Below are 14760 nucleotides of genomic sequence, written 5' to 3'. Positions count from 1 at the left end.
AGAGGGGAGACGGAGCAGATTTGTGGTGGGTAGGTGCGGGGGGGTGGAGGAGTGAGGGAGGGAGCAGTGGGGGCGGGATGGAGGAGTGGGGGGGGTGGAGAAGTGAGGGGGGGTAGAGTGGGGGGTGTGGAGGAGTGGGGGGGCTGGCGGAGTGGGGGGGGGGGACTGGCGGAGTGGGGGGGGGGTGTGGAGGAGGGGGGGGGGACTGGCGGAGTGGGGGGGGTGTGGAGGAGTGGGGGGGGGGGTGTGGAGGAGTGGGGGAGAAGTGAGGGGGGTAGAATGGGGGGTGTGGAGGAGTGGGGGGTGGAGGAGTGGGGGGGGGGTTGGTGGAGTGGGGGGGGCAACCTCGGAATTCGCTCCTCCCATCATGACCCTCGTGGCTCCGACGGGATCGCGATCTGTCGTCAATCGACACATTTAGCCTTGCATCACGCAACTGCGTATCGCAGAGAGACAGGGAATAGGTGAGCAACGTTATAGATTTATCTTGATGCGTGTGGCGCTTAAGCCGGCTGTTCGTTCCACGTTATCTGTGGCCTATAAACACACCCATACATACACACACATGCATAGAGACATAGCGAAACGATATAACGAATATTAAGACACAGCTGGGATTGTTGTCAAAATATCCTCACGTCGAGAGAGAGATACGATGGTGGCATGGAAATAGTACAATACGCTCATGGTAATGACTCAGCCATCACCGCCGAATAGCTTAGCTTAAATTATATCTAACGCATGAAGGGATAATACAGCCAACATCTGGCACACATTAAATCTCGTCTATAGTTTACACAGTACTCACAAATACACAAATCACTCTTATCTTGGGCAGGGCCGACGCAAAATTAGACTGCGTTGAATTTGATCAATTTCACTCGCTTAACACTCTACGAACTTTATATAAATTTACACATCGCGTGATACATCCGAACCCAGTAATTCTCCTGCTCCTCCTCGCGTGGAGTGTGACCCTAAAGCCGATAGACAGCGCGCCTGGCCCGCTGGGGAGTCCACGCGTTGCTCGCCGCAGGTAACTTCGTTTCTTTAACTTCGTTCATTTTTACTTCTATTTTAAATCTTCCCCACACCACCACCTTCCCCCCCCCCTTCCCACCGCAATGTTATCCCGAGTGCGCTATCGTCGTAGTCACAGGACGTTCATTTCAGATCTCTCGCAGGGAAGTAAAATATAGAACGGTCCGCGGAAGCGGATTACGTGGAGCTCCCTGCGACATCCCTTCAAGTGACTTGTGGTGCACGCGCTAGAGGACCGCTTGCACTTGCACGCCCGCGCTCGGCCTACGAAAAGCAACGCACGGCAGTTTAAGTTTCAGATCGATCTGGAACTTCACTTCGTAAGCAGGTTGAAGCGAGATACTGGAATTGTGGTTCGCGCACTTCGCAGTGAAGCCGGCGATCTGAGTAAGATTACCGGCCGCGGAGAAAATCATTGGAAAGTGCTCCCAACTCACCCGCCCGCCCAATGATTGACACGGCGCGGGGAGCCCCTTACCCAGAACATGGGCTGTAAAAACGAATCGCATACCCTGGATGATATTGGTCGCGAAATACTCCGTGTTCAATAGAGCCGTACATCATCACCATTATTGTGACCAGTGCAACGTTGAATTATTGTGGGAGAGAGAACACGAGCCAATGATCAAACACATCTTAGAGAAGACTGTCAATTAAACAAATATTCGACACATTCGTCAAAAAACCTGCATACGACAAGGATATCATACTATTAGGCGGCGTTTCGGGCAATGGCCCTTCTTCATCGCACTTGTATCCGCTCGGAACCGTGCAATCGTTGCACGTAAACAACCTCTCCCCCCCCAACACCCCCCCCCCCCCCCGGCACGCGACACTATCCCAGGTTGGCGGGGCGCCGTGAATGAAGCAAGAGGCGGCATTCTCCGTGCACGGCCCGTCGAGGTGCTCCAGCATGCTCCACCTGCCCACCCTGACGTTCAGCGCGCAGCAGGTGGCCGGGGTTTGCGAGACCCTGGAGGAGAGCGGGGACGTGGAGAGGCTCGCACGCTTCCTATGGTCACTGCCCGCGGCCGCGCTCTCGGCGGGCCACGCCGGGGACCCGCTGAGCCGCAACGAGGCCGTGCTGCGCGCCCAGGCCGTGGTCGCGTTCCACACGGGCAACTTCGGGGACATGTACCGCATCCTGGAGGGCCACCGCTTCGCCAAGGCGTCGCACGCCAAGCTGCAGGCCATGTGGCTCGAGGCGCGCTACCAGGAGGCCGAGAGGCTCCGGGGCCGCCCGCTGGGGCCCGTGGACAAGTACCGCGTACGCAAGAAGTTCCCGCTGCCCAAGACGATCTGGGACGGCGAGCAGAAGTCGCACTGCTTCAAGGAGCGGACGCGCAGCCTGCTGCGGGAGTGGTACCTGCAGGACCCGTACCCGAACCCGGCCAAGAAGCGGGAGCTGGCCCAGGCAACGGGACTCACCCCGACGCAGGTGGGGAACTGGTTCAAGAACCGACGGCAGAGAGACCGTGCGGCTGCGGCCAAGAACAGGTGAGCTCACACCTGGAGGGGGGGTTTGTTTCGCGGGACGGGGGAGGATGGGATGAATCGTTAGATTGCGTGTAGTGTTTGTCAGTGTGCGTTACATGTGCATTTATGTATATGTGTATGTATATCGGTGCTTGCCTACAGCACTCGCCTCGACGGGTCTGTTAAGGCTATACAGGGGATCTTTGTCTTTGTATGGATATGTATATCTCAGTGGGGAGCATTAGTGTGGCAGTTAGCGCGCTGTGCTACGACCCCCCCCCCCCACCAGCGACCCGTAAGGAATATCTGAACCGGTTTTGGGGCCTCCCCAAGGCCGACTGAGTCTCAAATGAGTACCTGGTGCGGTGTGCAAACATCGCCTCTTGGGATGCAAAGGCGGCCGGGAGTGGTGCTGGCCACTCCACTCCCTTGTGTGCCCGTGCCGGCCTTCATAGGCGCTCGCTAACAGCACTTGCCTCAACAGCCTGTTAAGGCTACACGTGGGATCTTTGCCCCTGTTTTGTCAGTATGTGAGCCATAGAATCCACTTGAGCAAGGGGTTCATTCCGCGTGGAAGAAACCGGAGACGAATCATTTGGATGACGAGCTACGTGCCATCCACAACCATTGACCTTTGTAAACAAGCACACAAACTGAAAACACATCGACCGAATATTCTCACCATGGCGCTCGGATGTTTTACAGATGGTAACGTCAGGGTTGCACCTTACACCCCCTTGCATGCAGTCGCAAAATAAACATAAACACATTGGTCAACAACACTGTGTGCTTGAGAAAATATATGTATAGTCTGCGACGTTTCGGGCAACGGCCCTGTCCATGGCGCTTCATCTGCACAGTAGTATCGTTGGCTCACGAAGCCACAACACAACATTTGGCCGGACACTTTTTGTCGCTTTGCGTACAGTACGTGCCGTTGAATTGTCTGGGATAACGCTGCAATGCAGAACCCTCATGGAAGACTATCTCGAGATACATTGAATCTTTCCCGGTTGAATAAATAAATGTGACGTCAATATATTTTTTTATAATTGAATGGGAAAAAAGGCAGGATATAGGGTAAAACACCGAAGCTGTTTTGGCTCCTTTAGAAGTTATGGTGGGTATTTGTATTGATTACACTGAACTCTACTTTCCTAAAACATTGAGTACGGATGTGTAGTGTCTAAATTGACCTTGGTACTAAATAAAACAAAACAGAATTACGTTCTATAGTTTTCCGTTGCACTTGGTCGGACCCATATCTAGCAAAGATGGTATTTGGCTTTAAATATCTGGGCGGTTCGCAAGCATTTAGTTTAACCAAACCAGACTCTGCTGATGAGACAGTGAATGTTGAAACCTGCCCAGTGCTGTTTCTTGACTTAACTAATGCTGCATACTGGGGGTAAAAATGCATTCCCGAAAGGGACGTGTACAAAATATATAAATAAAAAAATTATGTGGAGGAGCAGATGTGAATTGGATATATTGCCTGCTTATTTATTCAATGCAAGCACAAGTGTCTCATAAGCGTAGTCAGCCTGAATTAAACTAATGCTGGTGAACTGCCCGATGCTTATAGACAAGGAACCTCTCCGTAACGAATGGGTTCCTATAGATCGACGCAAAGCTATACAACGCATAACACTCCCAGAAAGCCGTGTTTGCTGATGGGATGTGTCGACAAACATGAGAAGAAGGTGAATTGTTCACATGACATTATAATAGAGCGATGGTGAATGTTAATTCAATGTACACACATTCTATAGAGTATTATAGAGTATTGTTATTGCACACGGCTCACGTGTATGCCACGCACATGTTACGCCATTGTTTCGTTTAAAACTTTTTTTTTTAAAGATAATCGTAAGATTCATGATTTCAGGCTTTTTTTTGTTGCTACATCGCGTAAATATATAAACGTGTCGTTAACGACACAAAACCTGTATTGTGGATGATATTGGTCGCGAAAGCCTACGTGTTAAACCAATCGTAAGATTATCATTTTATCGGATAGGTTATTTAATTTTGTATTATTCATACAGATTGCGAACCTAACGGTGAAACAATGAATTATATTCACTATTGACAACAGCAGAATTATACAAACATTTCGAAACATTTTCATAATATATTTGATGCCGATTATCATTTCAATACTTAACGCAGTTTCAACAACGGTGTTAAGGTAAACAAAAAACCCTAGCCATATAAATGTAGACACTTTACACTTGTTATCGTGTGCAGTACATATTAATACTGTTATATATTAATTTAACATACATTTATCATTTTTGCCAATTCATTGCGGGATGATGGCCTCCCAACGTTGAGTCAGTCACGGGGGATGTTAGGACCATACTTCACCATGCTGGTCCGTGAGCATTGGTGCGGAGGGGAGGTAAAAATATGAATGTGAACAGACCACTCGCCACTGATGTGTGAGCCGTGTCCTTGAATCGAACTCAGGTGGCCGGCTTCGTATCGTAGTGCGCTAACTGCTGCGCCACCGCTCGCTACGCACCGCATCATTCTGCTACAATGAAACAGGCCTATACAATGTTTATATTGCGAGTATTCCAGCCATTATGAATCCTTTAAATAAATAAATAAACACAATACACAGCAAAAGCAGCCTACTTAAATCGTGCCTTTCAGACGAATGATTATGATTGGCGCCTGTGTAAATTGAGCAACCGAGACTAAGTTTCCACTTCGTTGACCCTCATCGGCAAGGCACTGCCTCGCAGGCTGTTGCCACAGTGTGAATGTTCTCAGGCTAGCGGCAGCTCTAGAGGTGAGATTGTCGGCGTTGCAGCCCTGTAAATCGAGCGTTAAACTCTCTCCCGATGTGTTTTATGAGGTTGTCCGGCACGATGTCCCGACGATTCGCTCCACGTGCTGGGTCGGGGGCCTTTTTTAAGGAACCGAAGGGAACTCAGAAGGAGAGCCACGCACAGTCGCCTGGGCCACGTGCGGTCCGTGTAGAACCGTATAGAACTATGTAAACCCGTGTAGAACCATGTAGAACCGTATACAACCATGTAAACCCGTATAGAACCATGTAAACCCGTGTAGAACCATGTAAACCCGTGTTAAACTGTGTTAAACCCGTGTAGAATCGTGTAAACCCGTTTAGAATCGTGTAAACCCGTGTAGAACCGTATAGAACCAGGTAAACCCATGTAGAACCATGTAAACCCGTGTTAAATTGTGTTAAACCCGTGTAGAATCGTGTAAACCCGTTTAGAATCGTGTAAACCCGTGTAGAACCGTATAGAACCAGGTAAACCCGTGTAGAACCGTGTAAACCCGTGTTAAACCATGTAAACCCGTGTAGAACCCTGTAGAACCGTATAGAACCAGGTAAACCCGTGTAGAACCGTGTAGAACCGTATAGAACCATGTAAACCCGTGTAGAACCGTGTAAACCCGTGTTAAACTGTGTTAAACCCGTGTAGAATCGTGTAAACCCGTTTAGAATCGTGTAAACCCGTGTAGAATCGTGTAAACCCGTGTTAAACCGTGTTAAACCGTGCAAACCCGTGTAGAACTGTGTAAACCCGTGTTAAACCGTATAAACCCGTGTTAAACCGTGTAAACCCGTGTAGAACCGTGTTAAACCGTGTAAACCCGCGTAGAACCGTGTAAACCCGTGTAAACCCGTGTTAAACCGTGTAAACCCGTGTAGAACCGTGGAAACCCGTGTTAAACCGTGTAAACCCGTGTAGAACCGTGTAAACACGTGTAGAACCGTGTAAACCCGTGTAGAACCGTGTAAACACGTGTAGAACCGTGTAAACCTGTGTTAAACCGTGTAAACCCGTGTTAAACCGTGTAAACCCGTGTAGAACCGTGTTTAACCGTGTAAACCCGCGTAGAACCGTGTAAACCCGTGTAAACCCGTGTTAAACCGTGTAAACCCGTGTAGAACCGTGGAAACCCGTGTTAAACCGTGTAAACCCGTGTAGAACTGTGTTAAACCGTGTAAACCCGTGTAGAACATTGCAAACACGTGTAGAACCGTGTAAACCCGTGTAGAACCGTGTAAACACGTGTAGAACCGTGTAAACCTGTGTAAAACCGTGTAAACTCGAGTTAAACCGTGTAAACCCGTGTAGAACCGTGTTAAACCGTGTAAACCCGTGTAGAACCGTGTAAACCCGTGTAAACCCGTGTAGAACCGTGTAAACCCGTGAAAACCCGTGTTAAACCGTGTAAACCCGTGTAGAACCGTGTTAAACCGTGTAAACACGTGTAGAACCGTGTAAACACGTGTAGAACCGTGTAAACCCGTGTAGAACCGTGTTAAACCGTGTAAACCCGTGTAGAACCGTGTAAACACGTGTAGAACCGTGTACACCTGTGTAAAACCGTGTAAACCTGTGAAAAACCGTGTAAACTCGAGTTAAACCGTGTTAAACCGCGTAGAGCCGCGTAGAACCCTGTAAAACTGTGTAAAACCGTATAAAGCCGTGTAGAACCGTGTAAAACCGTGTTAACCAGTGTAAAACCGTGTTAACCGTCGTGTAAAACGGTGTTAACCCCGTGTAAAACCGTATTAACCCGTGAAGAACGGTGTTAACCCCGTGTAAACCCGTGTTAACACGTGTAAAACCGTTTTAACCCGTGTTAACCCGTGTTAAACCGTGTTAACACGTGTAAAACCGTGTTAACACGTGTAAAACCGTGTAAAACCGTGTTAACACGTGTAAAACCGTGTTAACCCGTGTTAACCCCGTGTTAACCCGTGTCAACACGTGTAGAAAAGTGTAGAACCGTGTTAACCCGTGTTAACCTGTGTTAACCCGTGTAAAACCGTGTAGAACGGTGTTAAACGGCTCAGCTGGAAGATAACAACTTTGCAACGTAAATTGCGCCACCCTCGTCTCTGGGTCAAGTCCACGCGTTGGGCAGTGCTCATTTTCATGCGATGTCATTGTTAGATAAAAAAAAAACAAATATAGAGCTCACGTGCGTGCATCTGTACCTAACTATTTTTTTTTTAAATATCACCCTTGCAATATGTTTTTTCCCCCTTTTTCCCCGCGGGCGCGTCTTTCATTTAACGACTGCTAAATGCCTGGCTTGTTCGTTCTCTGCAATATCGATGTGTTTGTCTTGTTGGTGTTGCTGCTGCTGCTGCTGTACTCACGCGGCACCACGGATCTCCGCTGTTAAACAGCCGGGAAACCGACGACACGAGATCGTCCGTGAAGCAAAGCGAATAAACGAAAGGCTTTGGGCGAACACCCTTCCTTGACCCTCTCCGTTACGACCAACGATGGGGCTGATTCGTTAACGCGTTTGTGTCCACGTGCAACTGCGCGTTATACGCGTATACATTTTAACACGTGGTAAACTTTCGCGACCAATATTATTCATTATGAAGGTTTGTTTGGGTTAGATCGCGTAAGTATTAATGTGTCGTAACTCTGCCGGAATATTCTGGCAAAAATCGCCCGATGACGCTGAATGTAATTACCAGCCAAACGTCGTGCTGCTCAAATTGTAAATGTTGTGGATCTCCTCTCCAACACAACGATGGGCTGAAGTAGTAACTAATCGGCGTTTTGTTTACGTGACAAATCCCTTACTAATTGGCTGTGTCGGGTGGTGGAGGGTTACGACGTGTATACATGTACACACACGGACGTCTGAACGACCCGCAGCACACACGTGTCGAACGCTCGTGCTAATTCGTGTGTCTGCGTGATTCTGCGTTGCGGCAGCAGCGTACAACCTCACGTAACAAACAAACACACAAACCAAAAACTCGACACATTTCTCAGTAGCAGTTTCAGTTCAGTTTATTTTGAATTACCCTGTGAGCCAATAAGCTCTGAAATCGAGTTTCATAAAAAAAAACAACACCGCCGCTTCTCCGACATACGCAACAAGTCGCAGTAAAGTTAATTAATAATGGACAACAACAGATACGCGAAATAAATTGAGAAATTGAAAACAATAAATACGTATCAAATTTAGCAACTTAATAGGCGACGTTTCGGTAAATTTTCATTTTGCTTTCATGAATGCCTCTGCCATGAAGAATGTCCATTGCCCGAAACGAAGCCTATTATACCCGTGTATACCTGTGCATTGAGTTATTATTAACACGCTTCTGTTTACCTTATGCGACTCGAATGTTGAATGTTGCATGGATAGAGTGAGATCCACAGTGGTTTGCGCAGTGCCCTGAAACCCCAACGATCTGGGTTCGGTTCCTTGCCGCGGCTAAGATGAGTGATGCCTGAACCGATCTTGGAATCCCCCTCTAACACATCAACAACCGGCACTGACCAGTGTGGTGAATTATGGTCAAACAGCAACAACCATCGACACCGCAGTTGGGAGGCCTTCATCCAGCAGTGTATTGGCAAACTATACATTAATAATACATCATTATAATTAGAAGGCAATACACGCTAAACAATAATACAAAACAACACATCATGATGACAACATTCAAATCCATCTGTTTTACAATCGGTGGAATGTGAGCGATGATGCCCATCAATGAGAACTGGTGGATGAGAATGGACTAGCCCTCTGAAACTGTAACCGAGCATGAATTCTGAATCACGCTTCCGTTAATAATTATTCTTCTTGCGTGAATGGCAATCTGTTCCGGAGCTCAGATGCCAATGTCGTGGTTTGCTGCTCGCCACGAGAGGCCTTCAGGAGAGAGAGAGAGAGAAAGTTCGTTCGTGTCGTTCTGCTATATTTTTCTTCTCCGTTAAAGACGCCCTCGCCACAGTGAGTTTACTGTGCGGTCCATCGCGTGGGGTTTGCATGGTCACAGTCGCATTGCTGTGGCTCGTTAACCTCGAATTTTCCACCTTAAGAATTGAGCTGGGAGTTTAGATTGCTTCACGTGAAGGAGAACGCGTACGGAATCATAATCATCGTCATTATCCAGCGACAGTCACCCCGAGTTGGACAGCCGATTTCATCCAGCTGCAGCAAGTGAGCTGATTACGTGGCGTTCTCTGTCTCTTTTTCCTTCCGTCGTTAGATTCGACCCCCCCCCCCTCCGCCCAGCCAAATCGTCCCTGGTAGTCGTGGCGTGTCCTGCACGAGCCCACACTTAACCGTGAAAGATGGTAGTCACATCCCCACCTACCCCGCTGCACTGCTACTTGCACAAAGTCAGGTTGACTTATGATCCAGCACTCGGTTGGTTGACTGCAGTCGCTCGCTTCGTCAGCGGTCGTGTGTGCGTGCACGTTGAACTTCGTTCGCACCGTACGCAGCCAACCGTGCCAATCGGAGGTGCGAGGAAAGGACAACAAACTGAACACAAAAAGCGGCTCTAAAGAAATTCGTTTTCAATCGAGCGCACGATGCGGTGACCGCCTTTGTTCGACGGGTAGCCAAAAGCCGCTGCTGCGGCGATGAGCGGAGTTCGCGTGATGGTTTCGGCTTCTTGACGAGATCAGCGAGCTATTGTGGTCCATTTGTGGCAAGCACTTTGTGTGTAATGAGTGCGACCTTGGTAATGTAAATGCAATCGCCTGCCGCTTTGCCAACCTTCTATCGCTTCGAGTTCTGGTGATGCTGCCCTCTTCCAGTGAATTTCCCTCAACTCATTCTGTGTCATCTCAGCCACTGCAATGTGCGACCATCACACTGCAGGTCACAACAACACTCTGACACGCTCACTCACTCACTCACCCAGTCACTCACCACACTGCAGGTCACAACAACACTCTGACACGCTCACTCACTCACCCACCCAGTCACTCACCACACTACAGGTCACAACAACACTCTGACACGCTCACTCACTCACCCACCCAGTCACTCACCACACTACAGGTCACAACAACACTCTCACACGCTCACTCACCCACCCAGTTACTCACCACACTGCAGGTCACAACAACACTCTGACACGCTCACTCACTCACCCACCCAGTCACTCAGCACACTGCAGGTCACAACAACACTCTGACACGCTCACTCACTCACCCAGTCACTCACCACACTGCAGGTCACAACAACACTCTGACACGCTCACTCACTCACCCACCCAGTCACTCACCACACTGCAGGTCACAACAACACTCTCACACGCTCACTCACCCACCCAGTCACTCACCACACTGCAGGTCACAACAACACTCTGACACGCTCACTCACTCACCGACCCAGTCACTCACCACACTGCAGGTCACAACAACACTCTGACACGCTCACTCACTCACCCAGTCACTCACCACACTGCAGGTCACAACAACACTCTGACACGCTCACTCACTCACCCACCCAGTCACTCACCACACTGCAGGTCACAACAACACTCTCACACGCTCACTCACCCACCCAGTCACTCACCACACTGCAGGTCACAACAACACTCTGACACGCTCACTCACTCACTCACCCAGTCACTCACCACACTGCAGGTCACAACAACACTCTGACACGCTCACTCACCCACCCAGTCACTCACCACACTGCAGGTCACAACAACACTCTGACACGCTCACTCACTCACTCACCCAGTCACTCACCACACTGCAGGTCACAACAACACTCTGACACGCTCACTCACTCACCCACCCAGTCACTCACCACACTACAGGTCACAACAACACTCTCACACGCTCACTCACCCACCCAGTCACTCACCACACTGCAGGTCACAACAACACTCTGACACGCTCACTCACTCACCCACCCAGTCACTCACCACACTGCAGGTCACAACAACACTCTCACACGCTCACTCACCCACCCAGTCACTCACCACACTGCAGGTCACGACAACACTCTGACACGCTCACTCACTCACCCACCCAGTCACTCACCACACTGCAGGTCACAACAACACTCTGACACGCTCACTCACTCACCCACCCAGTCACTCACCACACTGCAGGTCACAACAACACTCTGACACGCTCACTCACTCACCCAGTCACTCACCACACTGCAGGTCACAACAACACTCTGACACGCTCACTCACCCACCCAGTCACTCACCACACTGCAGGTCACAACAACACTCTGACACGCTCACTCACTCACCCACCCAGTCACTCACCACACTGCAGGTCACAACAATACTCTGACACGCTCACTCACTCACTCACCCAGTCACTCACCACACTGCAGGTCACAACAACACTCTCACACGCTCACTCACCCACCCACCCAGTCACTCACCACACTGCTGGTCACAACAACACTCTGACACGCTCACTCACTCACCCAGTCACTCACCACACTGCAGGTCACAACAACACTCTGACACGCTCACTCACTCACTCACCCAGTCACTCACCACACTGCAGGTCACAACAACACTCTGACACGCTCACTCACTCACCCAGTCACTCACCACACTGCAGGTCACAACAACACTCTGACACGCTCACTCACTCACCCAGTCACTCACCACACTGCTGGTCACAACAACACTCTCACACGCTCACTCACTCACCCACCCAGTCACTCACCACACTGCAGGTCACAACAACACTCTGACACGCTCACTCACCCACCCAGTCACTCACCACACTGCAGGTCACAACAACACTCTGACACGCTCACTCACCCACCCAGTCACTCACCACACTGCAGGTCACAACAACACTCTGACACGCTCACTCACTCACCCACCCAGTCACTCACCACACTGCAGGTCACAACAACACTCTCACACGCTCACTCACTCACCCAGTCACTCACCACACTGCAGGTCACAACAACACTCTGACACGCTCACTCACTCACCCACCCAGTCACTCACCACACTGCAGGTCACAACAACACTCTCACACGCTCACTCACCCACCCAGTCACTCACCACACTGCAGGTCACAACAACACTCTGACACGCTCACTCACCCACCCAGTCACTCACCACACTGCAGGTCACAACAACACTCTCACACGCTCACTCATCCACCCAGTCACTCACCACACTGCAGGTCACAACAACACTCTGACACGCTCACTCACTCACCCACCCAGTCACTCACCACACTGCAGGTCACAACAACACTCTCACACGCTCACTCACTCACCCAGTCACTCACCACACTGCAGGTCACAACAACACTCTGACACGCTCACTCACTCACCCAGTCACTCACCACACTGCAGGTCACAACAACACTCTCACACGCTCACTCACCCACCCAGTCACTCACCACACTGCAGGTCACAACAACACTCTGACACGCTCACTCACCCACCCACCCAGTCACTCACCACACTGCAGGTCACAACAACACTCTGACACGCTCACTCACTCACCCAGTCACTCACCACACTGCAGGTCACAACAACACTCTGACACGCTCACTCACTCACCCACCCAGTCACTCACCACACTGCAGGTCACAACAACACTCTGACACGCTCACTCACCCACCCACCCAGTCACTCACCACACTGCAGGTCACAACAACACTCTGACACGCTCACTCACTCACCCAGTCACTCACCACACTGCAGGTCACAACAACACTCTGACACGCTCACTCACTCACCCACCCAGTCACTCACCACACTGCAGGTCACAACAACACTCTGACACGCTCACTCACTCACCCACCCAGTCACTCACCACACTGCAGGTCACAACAACACTCTGACACGCTCACTCACTCACCCAGTCACTCACCACACTGCAGGTCACAACAACACTCTCACACGCTCACTCACTCACCCAGTCACTCACCACACTGCAGGTCACAACAACACTCTGACACGCTCACTCACTCACCCACCCAGTCACTCACCACACTGCAGGTCACAACAACACTCTGACACGCTCACTCACTCACCCACCCAGTCACTCACCACACTGCAGGTCACAACAACACTCTGACACGCTCACTCACCCACCCACCCAGTCACTCACCACACTGCAGGTCACAACAACACTCTGACACGCTCACTCACTCACCCACCCAGTCACTCACCACACTGCAGGTCACAACAACACTCTCACACGCTCACTCACCCACCCAGTCACTCACCACACTGCAGGTCACAACAACACTCTCACACGCTCACTCACCCACCCAGTCACTCACCACACTACAGGTCACAACAACACTCTGACACGCTCACTCACTCACCCACCCAGTCACTCACCACACTGCAGGTCACAACAACACTCTCACACGCTCACTCACCCACCCAGTCACTCACCACACTGCAGGTCACAACAACACTCTCACACGCTCACTCACTCACTCACCCAGTCACTCACCACACTGCAGGTCACAACAACACTCTCACACGCTCACTCACTTACCCACCCAGTCACTCACCACACTGCAGGTCACAACAACACTCTCACACGCTCACTCACTCACTCACCCAGTCACTCACCACACTGCAGGTCACAACAACACTCTGACACGCTCACTCACTCACCCACCCAGTCACTCACCACACTGCAGGTCACAACAACACTCTGACACGCTCACTCACTCACCCACCCAGTCACTCACCACACTGCAGGTCACAACAACACTCTGACACGCTCACTCACCCACCCACCCAGTCACTCACCACACTGCAGGTCACAACAACACTCTGACACGCTCACTCACTCACCCACCCAGTCACTCACCACACTGCAGGTCACAACAACACTCTCACACGCTCACTCACCCACCCAGTCACTCACCACACTGCAGGTCACAACAACACTCTCACACGCTCACTCACCCACCCAGTCACTCACCACACTACAGGTCACAACAACACTCTGACACGCTCACTCACTCACCCACCCAGTCACTCACCACACTGCAGGTCACAACAACACTCTCACACGCTCACTCACCCACCCAGTCACTCACCACACTGCAGGTCACAACAACACTCTCACACGCTCACTCACTCACTCACCCAGTCACTCACCACACTGCAGGTCACAACAACACTCTCACACGCTCACTCACTCACCCACCCAGTCACTCACCACACTGCAGGTCACAACAACACTCTCACACGCTCACTCACTCACTCACCCAGTCACTCACCACACTGCAGGTCACAACAACACTCTGACACGCTCACTCACTCACCCACCCAGTCACTCACCACACTGCAGGTCACAACAACACTCTCACACGCTCACTCACCCACCCACCCAGTCACTCAGCACACTGCAGGTCACAACAACACTCTGACACGCTCACTCACTCACCCACCCAGTCACTCACCACACTACAGGTCACAACAACACTCTCACACGCTCACTCACCC

General features: G+C 50.7%; 1 protein-coding gene across 1 annotated transcript in view; it reads left to right on the top strand.

Annotated features, from left to right (window-relative positions):
• The first annotated feature begins 370 nt into the window (after window positions 1-370).
• Window positions 371-14760, top strand: part of LOC116947336 (homeobox protein SIX6-like) — a 32266-nt gene continuing 17876 nt past the window's right edge. Inside the window, exons 1-2 of the mRNA XM_032962943.2 lie at window positions 371-1036; window positions 1886-2538. Of these exons, the coding sequence (XP_032818834.1) occupies window positions 1904-2538 (635 nt within the window). The 5' untranslated portion in view covers window positions 371-1036; window positions 1886-1903. The remainder of the gene's footprint in view (window positions 1037-1885; window positions 2539-14760) is intronic.

The sequence above is a fragment of the Petromyzon marinus genome, chromosome 29 (assembly GCF_048934315.1).
Source record: "Petromyzon marinus isolate PM22_M1 ecotype Great Lakes invasive population chromosome 29, UKy_Petmar_22M1.pri1.0, whole genome shotgun sequence".
NCBI lineage: Eukaryota > Metazoa > Chordata > Hyperoartia > Petromyzontiformes > Petromyzontidae > Petromyzon > Petromyzon marinus.
Note: the sequence above shows the minus strand (reverse complement) of the source record. Positions and strands in the feature narration are given on the sequence as shown.